The sequence below is a fragment of the Ambystoma mexicanum genome, chromosome 7p (genome assembly GCF_040938575.1).
Source record: "Ambystoma mexicanum isolate Mex_15411 chromosome 7p, UKY_AmexF1_1, whole genome shotgun sequence".
NCBI lineage: Eukaryota > Metazoa > Chordata > Amphibia > Caudata > Ambystomatidae > Ambystoma > Ambystoma mexicanum.
The window spans coordinates 576,058,702-576,076,978 of NC_090939.1; the positions used below are offsets into that span (position 1 = coordinate 576,058,702).

Genomic DNA, 18,277 nt, shown 5'->3' on the forward strand with positions numbered 1-18,277 from the left:
GAACTTCCCGCGCACCCCTGGAATACACGTACCCTGCTGTAATCGCGTGTGTAACTTCCCCTGCACGCTGAAATACACGTACCCTGCTGATATCGCGTGTGGGACTTCACGCGCACACCGAAATACACGTACCGTGATGGAATCGCGTGTGGAACTTCCCGCGCACCCCTGGTATACACGTACCCTGCTGATTTCGCGTGTGAGACTTCCCCCGCACCCTGTAATTCACGTACCCTGATGGAATCGCGTGTGGAACTTCCCGTGCACCCCTGAGATACGCGTACCCTGCTCGCACGGGCCCAATCGCGTGTGGAACTTCCCGTGCACCCCTGGAATACACGTACCCTGCTGTAATCGCGTGTGAGACTTCCCCTGCACCCTGAAATACACGTACCCTGCTGATATTGCATGTGGAACTTCGCGCGCACCCCGAAATACACGTACCCTGATGGAATCGCGTGTGGAACTTCCCGCGCACCCCTGGTATACACGTACCCTGCTGATTTTGCGTGTGAGACTTCCCCCGCACCCTGTAATTCACGTACCCTGATGGAATCGCGTGTGGAACTTCCCGCGCACCCCTGAGATACGCGTACCCTGCTCGCACGGGCCCAATCGCGTGTGGAAATTCCCGCGCACCCCTGAAATACACGTACCCTGATGGAATCGCGTGTGGAACTTCCGGCGCACCCCTGGAATACACGTACCCTGCTGTAATCGCGTGTGGAACTTCCCATGCACCCTGAAATACACGTACCCTGCTGATATCGCGTGTGGAACTTCACGCGCACCCCGAAATACACGTACCCTGATGGAATCGCATGAGGTACTTCCCGCGCACCCCAGTGATACACGTAGCCCGCTTGCTGTGCTGGTACAGGGTTAGCGCAGCCCTTTGCGCTGGATTGGGTATATTGATGGCTTTTCCCTGCGCGAGAGGCGTTCTTGGGGGCGTAACTGGCGCTGCTGCAGGGTCGCTGCGCCACTGTGCGCCACGGCTGGTTTTGGTGGCTGGAATCCATGAATACGCTGTCCGCGGAATTGGATTTTAGCGCACGCGGCTGGCGCAGGGATTCGCACGTGCACACTGTGCGCCAGCCGCGTGCGCCACTTGTGCGCTGGATTCTATGAATTACCCCCTCTGCCTGGCTGCCAAAGTTCCCATGTGTCAGGGGGACCAATACACCAAATCTGACTATTGACATCTACTCAACTGAATAATTATGGTTAACAATCGCTAAGTAAAGATGGCTGTGTGTGAGGCAGTGAATTCAAAAGTGATGATTGAATGAATATTTGGTCAGAGTGGGGATGCCGGTTAACTTGATGACGTTTTATTCATTATTTGTCAATGTTTAGTTGGAAGTGTCTCATTTTGCAAAGCTAAGCCTATTAAAAACAATTTCCCAAAAAGTATTTTTTCCAACAGCCCTATGATACATGCAATGTTTTCTTTTTGTAGAGTGAAGACATATATCTTTTAATGAAAGAGATTGAAGAAGGGAAACAGGACCTGGAAAAGGTGCAAAAGCTTTATGCTGAATGTCTAATGTTGGACTGGTATCACAATGGAGAAAATGGCTTAAAACATAAGTAAGTAGAGTAACATCGTGTCTTTTAGCATTGTAATACTTTTCAATTTTTGTTAAACGTTTAACTGTACAATGCCATGTCCTGATCCGCTAGTATTCACAGGGGTCTCAGATCAATACTTGTTGAGATAGATCTAAGACAGCGTGAAGATTAGAGCTTAGTGCGGTGTGTCCCAATGCTCCAAATAAGTGTGTGGGCAAGTAGTCAAATTATTAAGTATTCTTTTGGTGATGGTGATAAAACGGATAGAGAAAGGGGAGAGGAGGAGGGAAGCTTTCAAGGTTGTTGAAATGGTTTAGCTTGTTTAAAGGGGTGACAAAAGTCAGGGAAGGCAAGACGGGCCTCTCTTGAGGATTGGAGACCCTTAATAATGATGGAATGCTGGTTTATTTCATACAGGTAGCTGTACAGTGCCTGGGAGACATTTGTGGACTGGGATACTTTGACAAATACAAAGAGCATAGACTGGATGGACTACATTTGGAATGCATAAATCCAACCAATCGCTGCCAATCTGTAAAGTGAGATAGTTCCTTTCACTTTTGCAACCGGTCTCCCTATCGAAGCCCATTCACTAAATTAAATGGAATGAATTAGTTGTGGATATGACACTTGTTTTTTTTTCAACATTGCTGGGGCTTCAGTGTTCCTAATGATGCACATGCACCCTTTTTTGTCATGAGATGAAATTATGTTTACAAGCTTAAGAGCATATGGTAATTTATCAGTGTTCTAATTCGTATTAGTGAAATAATAGCATGCTCTCGTTAGATAAGAAAACAAGAACCAGATTCCAGTCATGTGTCTCCTCTCTACCCCACTCTTCCCAGTCCCCTTATTTTTAGAGCACTTATAGTTCTGTATGAACGCGCTTGCTTATAATTTATTGCCCATAACCTTGTTTTTTACATACAATGGGAGAGAGGTTAAAGAAGGAGCACAATTGATGAGATATCTGTTGATATGTTGCTGTTTTCAAGTGCCAATCCTCGGTTTGGGAGGATAGTTTAGGGGCAACGTGCTCACCTTGGAAGCAAGACAACACAGAGCCACACAGGTTCGATCTCCGGGTCCGCGCTTAGAAACCTCTGGGTATTAACCTATCATATCATATCAATCCCTCGTATAACACTCCATGGTAAACAATCCTGCCCCACAATTCTGGGGTTAGAAACGGGGTGTGTTTATAGTTTAAAATTACATTTATTCAAATTAAAGAAACTCAAAGGCGGTCCCCTTACTTTATGCAGGGGAAGTCACTGTAAGACAGTATATACACATAACCACGGCAGCTTGCTACAACAACAAAAATCCACCTGCCTATATTTTTCACGAAAATTCAATGCACACTACACACTCACTCCATATATCGGCGATTATATTTCTTTATGTTAATCTTCAGTAATACAAAATAAGATTTCAGCAGTACAACATACTTTAATGATAACATTGATGCTTATTGGCCATTGTATTACAACTCTGGTTGATAAATAGATTAAAACTGTATTTTCTCCAATAATAAAAACAGGTGTTGGTATCAAAGAAACATTACATAGTAAATGATATTTATTCATGTGGGGTTGTGATTTAACTGATTTGAATTCAGACTATCATGAGTTGCATCTATTTCTGCAGATTTGTGTTAGAAGCAGTGCTATCAATTTAGAAAGCACAGAAAGATAATTGATCTACTAAATGTATCCACTCAAGATTATGATTTTCTGAAAGGAGAACCACTTACCTCACCAATCCCTTGAAGTAGGTGTGTATATTTAGATAGTTGTCCTCACATTTCAACACAATTGTATTGGTGAAATCATAGGGTTTATTTAGAAGTACATCTTTTCTAAAGGAAGGAAAATGCTAAACTCTGCTTTATCAATGCTCAGTTTAGGCTATGAGTTGTGCCCACCGATTCACAGTCTTATGTGATGAATCTAATGTAGTCATCACTGGTCCACCAGCAGTAACCTCCTCCCATCTGGCCAGTGGACGCCAGCCGTTGCCTGATCCTGACTTTAGGGGTTGGCTATATGAGGGAGGATTACATAGGAGGCGACAGCCTCTTGGGAGATGTCATGGGTTCATTGTATGAGACATGGTATCCCCCATTTGCCTGTGAAGATGACCATTAATACCCAATACCCTTGTGGCCTATTGCCGTATATCTACACCTCCTATTAGGGAAACTAGAGAAACCCTTTCCCAGGATTCTATAGACCCAACTTCTATCCCTGGTCAAAAATGTGGTAGCTCCAAGACACCCTTTTTCAGTTCTAATTGTTCACCTAATAGTGCTGATTTATCTTTTAAAACTGTTGAAAGTGATTTTCCAAGTAATCTACATCACCCGACAACAATGCACTCTTTTTCCCACAATCAAACAAATACTGGGGCGGGGAGGAGGGAAAGAGCAATACAGAATGAACGGAGCCACAAGTTCAATGACCGTTCAAGTTGTTTTCAAAGGGCACCTGTATGCAGGAGATTTAAAGATCAGAGGCCAAGTCATAGAGACTACTGCTGTCTGGAAGAGAATGTCTCCTTCAACCGCGAAGCGTGGAAGCTCAAAAAAGTGTGGCGGAGCCAAGCGGCTCACCAACAGGGAAGAAGAGAAACATTGTGAGGAAAGGTCGCACCGCAGTCACGCCAGGAGCAAGTGGAAAACTGCTCTGCATGCGGCCATCACGGAAAGCAGGGTTCTACCTAGCGGGACCTGGACTGTTTGAGAAACATGAGGGTGTTTTCATATCTACTCCCCTTGGATTCTCTATGCATGTGACCAGTGTAAGGAACTCATGGTGGCAACAGTAAAAGATTGACACAAGTGATCACAGTTCAAGTTTTTTTTTAAAAACTGTATAGGTAGGTTGGAAAAACGCATAATCTAAACCTAAATCTAAGATGGGAGCAAGCTACGACGATCAAATAATAATAAGGCAGTCCTAGTGGCATCTTGTCAAATAAAAAGGGCCTATACTAAGAAAAACCCATTGCCAATCCTTACACTAAATACAAAATTAGAGGGTGAGATAAGGTTCACAAGAAAGAAAGAAGTGTTCTCAAATGATAAGTCAGGATGTGGTAGCAGGGGGGTCTGCCCCATGTTTTAAGCACGGGCCAAGTCGGGACTCCTGAGCGCAGCACACGCTCGAGCTTTCCCAGCACCAGACAACAGTACCGTTCTCTGGTATCGGGCCCTTTGGTGGCTAAGTCTCTTTTCTACAAAAAGTCTCTTTCCTCCAAGGACCTAATGTGTTAAAAATAACAAACCAAAGTTCCTTTCCGATTGCACTTGGGTGATGATTCTTTACCCCTGGATCCCCCTCTTCCGGCCCAGCCCCCTCTCAAATATCAAAAGATTTGACCTGTTGGATTCACAAATATTAATGTCTTTTATAACAGTCCACTGTGGACATCCCTCCTTCGGGTTCCCTTCTTGTCAAAACAATGTTCATTTGGGCCATCAGGCTTAGCCCTGTTCTATCAGCATCCCTACATCGGATTCACTCCACACCACACAGATTTTCTCCTTTCTCACTATGCAGGATTCGTCTCCCTTAGCTTTCCAATTACGTTTAGGTTAAAGACTTTCGACTGTACAGGGGGTTTTGCTATACCCCTGTATGACCACTTTGATCTTCTGCTTTTGGCTCTCGTAAGGCCTTCTGGCATTGGTAGTTTCAACAGTATGGGAACTAAGCAAAGTCTCCTCAGTGAGCACCCACGTGGTGCCGGACCTCTCTGCTGCTTCTTTTCCCCTGAAGAGTTTAACAGTTCTTTGTTTTCTCTTTCATTTGCCACTTTTAACTTTCGTTCAACACAGTTTGGTTTATTATCGGCTCTCCCCTCGACTCACCGGCTGTGATGAACCGCTTGGCTTTTCTTGTCTCTGGAGTCAAGGACGGTACGACGGTGGCAAGCGCCTTCCTGTCCTGATTATCAGGGTAGGAGGGCTCTGTGTACCGTTGGCATCTGCTGCAACACACGCGGGCTATTGTTTGCGGTTTTACAATTCTTTTCAAAGAGATTTTACGGGTCTGGGTCGGAAAGGGCAAGGTCGCTTCTCTCCTTGTTGCCCCCTTGGTTCACCCTGCCTTTCTCCTCTTGAACTGCCGTATTGGGTTATTATAAGGTAGTGCCCTTCCATTTTCCTCCCGGGGTACCTAACCGTACTGAGATGAGGAAGAAACAGCTGAGTTATGAACATTACACACTTTCCCCACTCTAGTACTGAGACGAGGAAGAAGCAACTGAGAGCAATAGACAACATTTACTGTCACCACTTTGGTACTGGGACGAAGAAGATGCATGAAGGTCCGGCATGTCCTTGTAATTAGAGCCAGGAAGCATTAATGAATGGAATACACCTGCAGACCATTAAAGGACCGGTGTATAAGAGGTGGAATGCAGAAGCTCAAAGAGCAGCAGAGGAAGAGGAAGACACAGCAGATGAGCCATGCGGGAGCTCGATAAGCCAAAGCACTGAGACGCCGACCACTATCCCGGGAGTCTTGCTGGTGGGACTGTGCAGGGCAGAGAACCCTCAGAAGGGAAGGCGTGCAGCAGGTGCTAGTGTGGAGCAGAGCCAGAGCTGCGCATAGGAGCCGTTGTCATGCTGCGCCTCCTCGCGTGCCCCTTTTGGACCGCTTGGAAGGGTCGGCACAAGGCTGTGGCCACCATTGTTTCCCCCAAGATGGCCGCCCTCCGTTTACCACGCAACTCTGAGCAGCAGTCTAGTTGTTTTGTCTCCTTTCTGTGCGATGGAACTTAAGCGACAGAGAGCTGGCACACCTCGCGTCTCAATGCCAGTTGCCTTGCTCATTACCGTGATCAGTGCTCTAGTTCCTTTGCCCTTCCTAACTCCTGGCTCCTTCCCCTTTCTCCTTCCTGGCCTTGATTCTTCCTTTCCTTCCTGTTTCTTGTCCCTTGCTGCCTTGGTCTTCGTTCTTGTTGGTGCTATTGCTGGCAGTTCTATTCTACGGTGCTCCGCCTTCCAGTTGTTTCCTCTGTTCACCTTATGGATTATTGGAGACTCCTCACACCTGCCGAAGACCCACGGACATTACAGGGTTGTTTTCCCCAATCCGTTTTTTTTTCCCCTGTTTCTGGCCAGTGTCCCAGGAGTCAGCCTGCTGGGTCTGTTAGAGCCATCAGGGTGGCATCAGAGGAAGCTTGCCCCTTTCTTCGGGAAACCAGGACTACGAGAAAGAAGAACAAGTATCCCACAAGAAAAAGGACTTCATCCAAGTCAACCCATGTGAGCCCAGGATTGTTACCTACTGTTTCTGACAGCCGTAGTGTGCTGGCCGAAGCACCCAGCAAACAGGCTTTCCCACTGGGGAGAAGCCGCCAAGAGGAGGTGCTGGGTCCTGGTAAGTGTGGGGGACATTGGAACCACCCAGGCACTCCAAGGGACCATGGATATAGTAGCGGTCCATTAAAGTAAGGAAAAGTTGCCTTTATTGAAAACCGAATTGAATGAAACAAGCAAAGTTGCATTTTCTGAATACCGAATTATATGAAAGAAGCAAAGTTGCATTTTCTGAATACTGAATTGAATAAAACCAGCAAAGCTGCACTTATTGAATACCGAAATGAATGAAACAAGCAAAAATGCATTTATTGAATACCAAACTGAATGAAATAAGCAAAACTTACACATAATGAATACCGAAGTGAAAGAAAAGGCAAAGACTATTCATTGTAATACTAAACTGCATGAACCAGCTCAACTGCTAACGTTGAATGCCAAATTGAATGCAAAGAACAAACCTGGTAAATATTGACCAATTAACTGAAAGCAAATAGGAAACTAAGTTGAATGAAGGACTCTGAGTGCAAAGTTGGAGTCAAGGTTGAGAAACCACTTGTATATTAAAGTTGTGGAGCTGCATTTGAGAAACCACTTGTTTGGCTGAATAGTGAACTACTCAAGGAGAACTGGAAGTTCCTTGTTGCGTGACCTGTAATGGGTGGATCATGAGATCCAACAACTGTGCCTAGACCAGAGAACTACTACCCGCTGAATAAAGAACTGTTGAAAGTGAATGCAAGGGTCCTGGTTGTGTGACCTGTAATGGTTGGACCATTTGGTCTAACAACTGCGCCAAGACTAGAGCACCCCTATATGGTAACAAGGAAGTTTGCTGTTGTGTCAAAAGAAAACCACCATTGGTGCATAACAGACTTGGGGAATGGAAACCTGAGTTGTAAAGAATTGTTGAAATACAGTTTAAAGACAAAGCTTCAAGATAAAACGATATTGAACTTGTGGAAGGGCATCCTGGCCTTTACACAAGTGTGGAATTTTATTACTTTGATTCCAAAAGAAAATAAATTGAACATTGTTATGAACTTGTTGACATATGGCGACAAGAAGCTGAGAGTATGCCTCGGATGGAAATAGCTCAGAAATGTACTTTTGGAACACTGTTTAGTTTATAGTTGACATGCTTACACATTTTTTTGTCATAGTTGTAAGGACAAGCATAGGTTTTGGACACAGACAGACTGTTCAGTTGAATTTACTGACACAGACTGTTTAGTTGAACTTACTGACACAGACTTTCCTTAGTTTCTTTATGTAAGGAAATCCCACCTTAGCATAGGGCAAGTTAGGATTTACTCCATCCTGACATTTTCTTTAATAAAGCCTTTTGTTATGCATTGAAACTGTTGTCTGTGTCTCCTTCCATGATGCCAATGGAGGCAGGCATACTGAGGCGAGGCTGCAGGAGACACCAGAGTGAAGCAAAAGCAGTCCAGCGAGGAAAGCAGACCGGACACAGTTGCCGCCTGAGCGTGAACAGGGCTGGGAACGCCAAGCTGAGCTGGTGAGTGACCCAAACACAGTGGGGACCTTAGGGCATTTCGGCAACTCCGCCAAATACGAATTATCATAATTAAAGCCACAGAAGGGGAGAAAGTAAAGTGACTGAATAAGAAACAAGAAAGCATATTGCGAAGAAGGCCCCTAACATGATATGATTGTATGGAATACAAATATGTGGGGAATCCAAATCGAATAATGTATCAAGGAGATATAGTATACCAAGAAGGGTATGCACAACTGTGGAGGAAGAGGAACAAGTGAATGAGAACTCCTGGTAGGTGAGTATACCAAGCAGTTGCAAGGCTACAAGAAGGCATAAGAGGACATATTGAACTGTGTTTACCAGACAAAAAAAACATTTTTGAAAGAAGTGGAACTACAGGGCAAAGCAGCTTTGTAAAGAATAGTTGTGTTGTGGGCCAAGAAAGATACAAAGAACTGTTAGACAAAGAATCATTTGTCTTGAGGAGAATTCTAGGGGAAGGGAGCCACCCGCTGGAGCCAAGGCTTTTCACCTTTGGGGTTTGCACTTTTGTGTTGGAGCTGTTTATTCTTCCTTTACAAACTCTTTTGCAATCCCCTAAAGTTAAAGACATTTCCCTTTTCACCTTATAATTTAGTTTATAGTATAAGGGTCAGAATAGACATTTTGGGCACAAGGACGGTTTCGATACAGACAGATTTAAGTTTTGATTTTAGGTCAGGAAAATCCTATTAGATCAAGGTCATAGAGGCCTTTCCCCAACCCTTTTGTTATCAGTTAAAGTCCTTAACTAAAAACACAACTAACATGTGTCCAAGTTTCATTCCTGACTCCTCAGACTAAGGTGTTGACTATACCTGTGTAAACCGCAGGATTCAGTTTATTAAGATATCATTTACAAACTTGCTACACTCTCAGCGCTGGGAAATGCTCCCTATTTTCCACTGTACACAGAGCACAGGGAAAGCAAAATACTATTTGTCTTTACGTAATTGTAATCTCACTCAGTTTCTCACTCAGTTTCAACTACAGTGAAAGCAGGATATAAATCACACTTACAAACTACAATATCCTATTTGCATTCTGTTAGTAATAATGTATCGACCCATGTGCCCTGTTCACAGAAATAATGCTATAGTTTCTACTCAGTTGGCTTTAAATATTGTGCATTTCACACTAAAATATCAAGATATTGGATCTGGAATGAGCTTCTGCCCAGTGGAAACCACCTCCTCAAAGCCCTCCCACTCCAGGGACGTTGCTGGGAAATTATTGTAGGGGACCTTTTTAAATTACATTTGGGGAGTTTTCATTCTCACTTTTGAATAGTTATTTGAGTTCCTTACAAAAACAGTGATACTCAACATGAATACTATGAACAAATAAGAATTATTTATTAACATTTCTGATTTTATTAATTATGAATCATCCTACAAATGTCAAATTTAGATAGATTTGATAGAGGATCTCACGGTTGTAAAATACTTTGCACTTAGCTTGTAAGTCATGTGGTTGTGGATTAATTTACATTAAAATCTATTTTTAAATGCATGAATACATTTTAATCCAATTGCCCACTTTATTTCTGCAGCATGGTTAAGTTTCATTTCTTTGAATTGTGAAACCTTTGTCCCAGAACAATGCCTCATTGTCTATTTTCCATTACTGGGCATCTGATCGACTTTATTGTTTTAACTGATGATAAGAGGTGACAGCCTTTGCAAACACCATGAATAAAGCTTTGCTGGAATTTAAAGATATTTTTTAAGAATAGCCTATTACATGTGTGTGAAATATGTCCCATTACACAGGAATCTTTGTACAGATGCTCTTTGCTCTGTGATGATAAAGGACAAACAAGCCTATTGACTCCAAATTGCCAAGGCAAATCTCCTGGTACACACAAACCCTTCGCCAGTAGATCGTCGCACAAGGCTAAACAGAAGAAATGAGCTTGTCACAGATTTCACTGGAGAGCTCATTTGGCATTGCCAAAGTCCACATTTGAAAACCATTTATTTACTATACATTATAACTGCAATGTAGTCCTTATTTTAAAATTGTGCATGTGCAGATCCTTCTGTAATCATAATGGAACTCTACATGCATTTATACAAGTATCACTTTTATATTTCACATTTTTGGAAATGCAGTTCTTTGATTTATAGGGACTGATGTTATTACTGATGAAATGCAATGCTGTTGTGCACATCACCGGAATTTCTTGTTGATTTCGGTAATGTACATTGTTTCAGCTGTGAAGAACTCATGGTATCAAAAGGAGAGTCACAAACAAGAGATGCAAGTTGAAGAGCTTTATTTATAACTTTGCAAGGGGTTGGAGACTTCCTAACTGGCCCTAAAACTAAAGCGAGAGTACACCCGACCATAAAGTAAAAGTGAAACAGTCCTAGTCAGTACAATCAAAATAAAAGGTTCTAAACCTAATGCCTGCCTTAATTCTAATTCAAAAAGGAGCAAGGGAAATGTACACAAAATGAAAAGGATAGTGTTCTCAACAAAAGGATCAGGATGACAAGGGGTTTGAAGCAATGATGAATCCCTTCCCCACGATTTCACCTTCGGACAATGGGATTCCAGGGCATAGGGTCTTTGGCATCACAGTTTTCCCCAGTGAGGCACACTCAGACTTACTGGGGTGAGTCAACAGAATGTTCACGCTTCTTTCATACTCTGTTAGTTTGGGCTTTCCAAAAACAAAGGATTTCCACAAATAGACGTCTTTGTCTTCAAAAAAATCTTAATAGTCACAATCTTTCATAAGAGTCTCGGGGATACCAAGCTTTCTTGGTCGAAGACTTTCGAGATGGCATAGGTTTGGCTTCTGACTATGCCTGACCACTTCGACAACTGTTACCTTCACTTTCTCCCAATGCTTTCTGGTACTTACAGTTGCAAGATCACAGGATTCTCTCCATCAGGCTTGAACCACTCACACTATTAATGGTTTCCATCAGTCGCGCTCAGAGCTCTTATCTTTCACATTTGCCTCCTCAGTCAGGCTCAGGCCTTAGACATTCCACATCAGCCACCCTCAGTGGGGCTCAGGCCTTCAATACCTTTTCCATAGTTATCAAAATCCTACCTCAGTCAGGCTCAGGCTTTGAAATGCGTTTCTCCAGTTCACACAAGCTCCCCTTGATCAGGCCCAAGCTTCAATTCACTATATTATCTCTTTTCAACAATATCTTTCATCCGTACATAGTTCAATAGTGTCTTTTATTCAAGCGCGTTACTAAAGAGACTTTCGACTGTGTTGTATCCAACGGCAGGACCACTCTGTGTACATTGTATCGCTCTGTCTTTTTTTAAAGCGTTGATCTTTCTTTACTTGCGGTTCCCTTATTATGCACAACCTTATCTTGATACAGTTACTTTCAAACAAAAACAACCAGGCAATTTGTTCTTCTTTGAGATAACTCACCGGATGTGTAGTAATATTGTTCGCGTGTCCGAGTTCAAGGTTCTTTTACCCGTAGCTTTATCGAACCTCCCCAATTTAATAATTCACCGGGAGGGAAGCCGGCTTCTCATCAAGGTTCCTAGAAGGATGACTTCCAACTCGGGTTATCAGTTGCTTTATGTGAGCACAGTTATTTTGCCTGGCTTTCTTGAGACTTTCTCCGCCTCGTAAAGTTCTCTGGCTTTCTGCCCTCCAATCTCACATTTGCAGCAGCTCCTGAAGTCCAGTCCTTTCACGCTCCTAGCCTCGCTCAGCTGTTACCAGAACAAAACAAAAAAATGCCTCTGGACTTCAAGTCCCACAATGCAACAGTCTTATTTTGCTCCCACTTCGCCAGCTCTCCTAAAACAGCATTCTGGTAGTTAGTGGAGCTACAGGGTTTTAAATGGGATGTTTCCTGAGGTCAGGGTCGCACCACCTACCCCTCAAAGGCTTGGGCTTTAATATTCTCCCCAGGGGATGAGCTCTGGTTTGGTCACTGCCAGGTAACCCCAGCTGCCCCTGCTTGGCTCCCTGGAGACACAGCTCCCGCGCCACAGTGCAGCCTCCCCTGTACTCACAGGCCCAATGTCCTTGTAGTCCTTCCAGGTTCTCCAGGGTTGCTCCAGCTGGTGCTTTCTCCTTCTGGCTCTGTGCTTCCTCCAGCATCCCCAGCTTGCTCTGAGTGTGCTTGTGAGCTCCACCTTTTACACTTGCTGGGGGAATTAACAGGAGTCAGGTGTGAGTGGTTGCCCAGCCCTGCCTGACTCTGCCTGACCCTGTTAAGGGGACAAGATGGAGACTGCCTATAGGAATCTATGGTAGATTGTTTCCTATGGGTAATCTTCATGGGTCTGATTAGCCTCTTTTTCGTCTCATTTGTTTTGGGAAAAAGCAGTAGGGAAGAATTATGGGAGTTGTAGTGTTTCTTAATGTTTGTAGAAAAATTATAAACAATGTGGTTAGGAGAAAGGGAACAAAAACGGTGGGGTTGCCATTTTCTTCCCTAGTAAGAAAAAGCTGAGAAACTGATTTCTGAAAGGTGTTTGATACAGAAGGGGTATTCCTCACCACTGTTATGTGCTTTAGAATTTGTTCCGTTATAGTTGGTATCCCAGGTTGGTTTTCCAGTAAGGGATAAGGTTGTAGGGAGTTAGTATAACAGTAATCTACAAATGCTGAGGTGATGTCGGGTAAGGAAGTTGAAGCAGGGGAGGGGGAATACCATGTCTCACCTTTTGGGTTCTCTCCCAAGGTCCCCAGAGATCCCTTGCCCAGGTGATCCTCCCTAAATTGTTCACCCCCCAGGGTTGGGACCTAAGCGCGATGGCCCTCCCTGGCCACCTGAACAAAGAATCCCTTGGGTCTTCAATTGAGAACACCCTGAGGTTTCTCACACAGCAAAGCAGTAACGCCTGCGTTTCATGAAAGCAGAGCGCTCCACTTTCAACTGAGGCTTTCAGCATTTCCTGTTGTCAATTTAAATTTTGTTAAAAACCAGTCCCTGTGCCAGTTCAAAGGAATGTTCCTGGTGTGTACAAAACTCTATGTGATTTGTAGGGTACTGTCTTATCAGGGGACATCCCGTAGGTGCACCGTTTTCATTTCATGATAGCTGGTGAGAGGCACAAGTCTCAAATGAAGCAAAGCGATTTCGCGATCCTCTTCACCTCACGTTTGAGGCAGTGGGCCTCATTACGAGTCATTGTTACCGCCGTCCTCGTAACACCAAATCCACTGCCTGACTTCCCTGTGCCACCGGCACATTACAAGTACCGGTGGAACGGGAAGTCAGGCAGCAGATTTGGTAAGTCCTCATTCCCCTAGTGTCCCTTAGGACTCCATGGGAATGAGCTCACAGAGTCACTGGCACCGATTTAACGGTGCCAGTGCTTCCGTGACAACTCTGTCTTCCAGGGCCGTTGCACCCGGGAGGTCAATCCTGCTGGGTGCAACGCCCCAAGAAGGCAGAGTTGTAGTGTGGTGGTCCGGAAAGGGTGCCGGGACAGTGCAGCCGGCACCCTTATTTCCGGACTGCCACACTTAGAATGAGGACCAGTGTCCATGTCTCTTAATTTGTTCTGCACCATGGGTACTGCAAACTGCCAGCGTTCATAGGCAGACCAGTTGATCTGGTGGCATGTAGTGAATTGGTGAGTTGTTTTCAAGAGATCTAAGGATATGTTATTTCATACATGCTTCTCTGTGCTCTAAATCCACATTCATTGTCATTGGAAAAAGCTATTCGCACTGTATTTAGTTACTTGCGTAGTAGCAATGTTTTCCATTATTTTTACCTCAAACTGGTTGTTTCAGATGGGCTGTTAGTTCAATAAATCTGTTTGGTCTAGTTTAATTGTGTCTTATGTAGGGTGATATTGCTTCTTTCAGGGAAGAAGGAATGAACCTGATTTAAAGGAGGCATTTCACAATTTAGTAAGTCTGGGGGCCAAGCAATTTTGTTCCTTCGCCAATGATTCTGGGCTGGATAACATTGCTCTCCAGATCCTACAGAGGTTTTTGCCATTCTAACAATATCATTGTGAGGGCACATAAGATAACAATGGTTACCACAAAACCTTAGGTCTTTGGTCATTGATGCTTGCTGTCAGCTGGTCTGCACCGCAATTCAATTTGACAGTGGGCGGATCTTCTTTCTCCAAAAAGCTACAGATAAGCAATTTTGGCTGGCAATACAATTCTGGTCATCACTTTGTGGTGCCTTGCAGAAAGCAAAGGTTATTTCTGTTTGATTATCATGCCTAGAGCTATGAGTAATTGATAGCATGATACCTGTTTGTCCAAGACCTACGAAATATAGTACAACACCTGTTGTCAAAAAGGGAACTATTTTTACAGTAGCTCCACCATTTATGGAGAAGTAATCCTGTGATGTCACAATTTCTTACAGCAGCTACCGGAATGTTTAAGTGAGATAAAGTTCAATCTAGATGGTGTTGAGTGCAATCATTTGTAAGGTCATTCTTTAAATTGGACACAAAAAGCGGAATGTACGCCCGTAGTTCAAAAACCCTTCCTTCTTCCTCCATTATGTCTACCCATAGAGTCTAAGTCTACTTCCCAAGAAATGTTCATTTCAGCAGTTTCAGGTAAATTAAACTAGGATCCCATTCCCCAATGACAAAAGACTTTCAGAATCAATGTGGTGCTTGACGGCCAACTATGGTGGGATCTAGTCACCCCCTGCTGTTATCGTTGATATTTGAATTTATCATAGTAGTTTTACATATTGAGACATCGTTGACTCTTTTTAGCGGAATTCGTTTCTACTTTTTTGTAAAAATGTAATTCTGTCTTTTTGGATCAAGTTTGAATTGCAAACACAGCAATCATTCCTCTCTCTTATTTTGATACGTTTGGCTAAGGCTAGAAAGAATCTGAATTTAGCATGGATAGTGATGAGTGGTGAAGAGAAGGATGCCAAACTCAACTAAGTTTTATGGTGTCCTATGCCTCTAGGATCAACCGTGTGACCAGATTATTGTACAAAACCCAAGGCCTGTCATACTTGCAGTAATATTAAATGTGCTCTCTAAGTGACATCAAGTCACTCTCTTCTCCCACCAACAGAACAATTAATGGCCTGCCAATGTTTCTGAGACGTTATTTTACAACATTAGAAATATTTATAACTATTCTGCATTGCAATATTTATCAAGATCAGGTCAACTCAAACTCTTTCTCTTCGTGTCTGGCTAATAGAGTCCGTTTGGATATTCAGGTTTTTATCTATCTTATGAATGTTAGTTAATCCTTATGAAGGCCTACTAAATGTAGTTTAGGAGAGGGTGTGGGGAGTGCTAAAAGAAATGCAGAAGCCATGGGAGGATAATGCCTGTAATCAGAGTAATCCTCCCTAGCCAGGAAATAGCTAATGTTTTTCCGCCATATAGACTCCCCTGCAGTCCAAATAGATTGGGTTGTTATGTGTATAAGGATCTCAAAGGTTTGTGGAAACATTTGCTTCTCAGTACATCACATTTGTTTGGGCTGTGATGAATTATGAAGAGGCACATGATAAGAAATATAGTTAAATACCTTTATTTGCTAGCAGTAGTATGAGTTTGGGGAACACTTAATGGGCCTACGGTTTTCAACTACAACTAAGGAGTCATTGGGCCTCATTCCGAGTATGGCGGTAAGGGATAGCGGCCACCGGTAACGAGACCGGTGGCGGTATTCCCTTACCGCCATACTCCGAGTTCCCTCTGCGCCCTCGCCTTTAACGCCTGCTTTGAGCAGGTGTTAAAGTCGAGGGCGCAAAGGGGCCTGCAAGCCAATAACGGTGACCGTAATGAACGGTCACCGTTATTTGCATCTTCCCCATTCCCATTGAGCCCTATGGGGGCTCATTTGGGAATGGGGAAGAGCCTTGGTGAATGGGGAATTACCGCCCCGCCAACCTTGGAATGGGGCGGTGATTCCGCCATCCACCAAGGCGCTGCCGTTCCGGGTACGGCGTCAACCAAGGCGTTAATAGCGCCATTGGTTAGCGCCGTACTCGGAATGAGGCCCATTCTATCTTACAAGGTGTCAGGATGGAGAACTTAATGGTGCAAGGATATATCTAAGGGACAAATCAGACAAATCTCTCTCTTCTGGTCTACTCTAATACACACTATCCAGGATATAGCACCCACCCTCTTCTTTGTTCAAAACTCAGTCTAAGTGTTTTAGCCCCAGCAAGCTTCTTGATTGCTCAGTCCTTGGAATGCACTACCCAGCTTGCTTCAGGACAAAGTGCTTCCAACATGTGTTTGCCTTTCCTTTGACATGGATATTTTCTCCTTCTAGCTCAGGGGTACTAATAAAACATTTCTAGGTGGGAAAATGTTCAGTTTGGCCTTTGCCCAGGGCCTGCATTGATCGCTTGCCCCTGCCTAAAACGCAAGCCCCACAAAACAATAATACCTCAATTTTAATGAATGCTGCAAGTCCAAGTCCCGAAAGATATATTTCTTTTATAAAAGCACATTGAGCAAGTAATATTGATAAAACATTACATGATTTATACACTGCATTATGAGGGGTTTGGCGGTTCTACACTGGGAAATTTGGTTGCCTTTTGTGCTAAATGGTGCATTTTAAAGGACACGGCCAAATAACATTAGTAATACGTGAAAGGATGCTAATATCAATGTGTATGGAGGTTTGGGAGATCTTTCTCAAGGTGTAATTGTAGAAGAGTAATTATGGAAAAGTACAAAGCACTTTGAGCCAGAAGCACTTACCAAAAATATGATGTGATTTAAAATAAGAACCTATGGTCGCAGAGGTTGGACAACCTCAAAAAGGCATATTGCAGACATGATTGTAATATCATGCATTTCAAGGCAAATTGTGCCAGTGTAATACATTTGAGGAATTACTTGCAATTGGGTGGCATTAATGTGGCATTCGAGGCTCTGCTTGGCATATGCTGCTAACAAATGCACGTGTGAGGATTTATAATATGCCATGCATGGTATGTAGCCATAACATGCTGGGATAAATCCAATGGAAATTAACAAGGGGGTTCCTGGGAGTCTCTCTGCCAGACATTAGTCCTGGTTGCGAGAGCCTTACCCAGATTCTTAAGCTCACTATGTTTCACAGAGGAGAAATGTCCAAAACATATCAGTCTGTGTCCTGCCCTGGGGCAGTCCAGCACCGAAATAGTAGGCAATTCTCCTCTGAACAAGAGTACCAACAGCAACCCCAGACACGTGTTTCAGTCTGGTTGGACCTCCTCAGTAGGGTGGAGCTGTGCCTTTCTAAGAATAGTGAGAAAGGGGTCCACGCCTGGATTCCCCTAGTAATTTAGGGTTCTCTTGCTCAGAAGAGAATTGCCAGGCATTTCGGTGCTGGACTGCCCTTGAGTAAGGACAAAGACTGATATGTAGTGGAAATTTCTCTTCTGTGAAAGGATGGTGAGCTAAATACTCTGGTTGAGACTCTAACCTGGGATATAGGCCGGTAGTAGAGAAACTCCCAGAAACCCCCTTGTATTTGCATAATAAGTAGCTTTGGGTTTTCGCCCAAAGTTACTAGGGTAATCCAGATGTGGATCCCTTGCTCACTGTTCCTAGAGAGGCACAGTTCCACCTCACTGACGAGGAACAACCAGGCCGAAACACGTGTCTGGGGTTGCTGTTGGTACTCTTGTTCAGAAGAGAATTGCCAGGCATTTTCAGTGCTGGACTGCCCTTGGGCAGGACAAAGACTGATATGTAGTGGACATTTCTCTTCTGTGAAAGGATGGTGAGCTAAAGACTCTGGTTGAGACTCTAACCCGGGATATAAGCTGGTAGTAGAGAAACTCCCAGAACCCCCCATGTTTTTGCATAAATCCAGTGGAGCCATCACGGATTCCCTGGTGGTGACCTCCTCCCACGTGGCCAGG

General features: G+C 43.9%; 1 protein-coding gene across 1 annotated transcript in view; it reads left to right on the top strand.

The window, feature by feature from the left end:
- VWA3B (von Willebrand factor A domain containing 3B) overlaps positions 1-18,277 on the top strand; it is a 2,300,294-nt gene that overhangs the window by 930,050 nt on the left and 1,351,967 nt on the right. Inside the window, exon 12 of the mRNA XM_069636259.1 lies at positions 1,463-1,593. Coding sequence (XP_069492360.1) covers positions 1,463-1,593 — 131 coding nt within the window. The remainder of the gene's footprint in view (positions 1-1,462; positions 1,594-18,277) is intronic.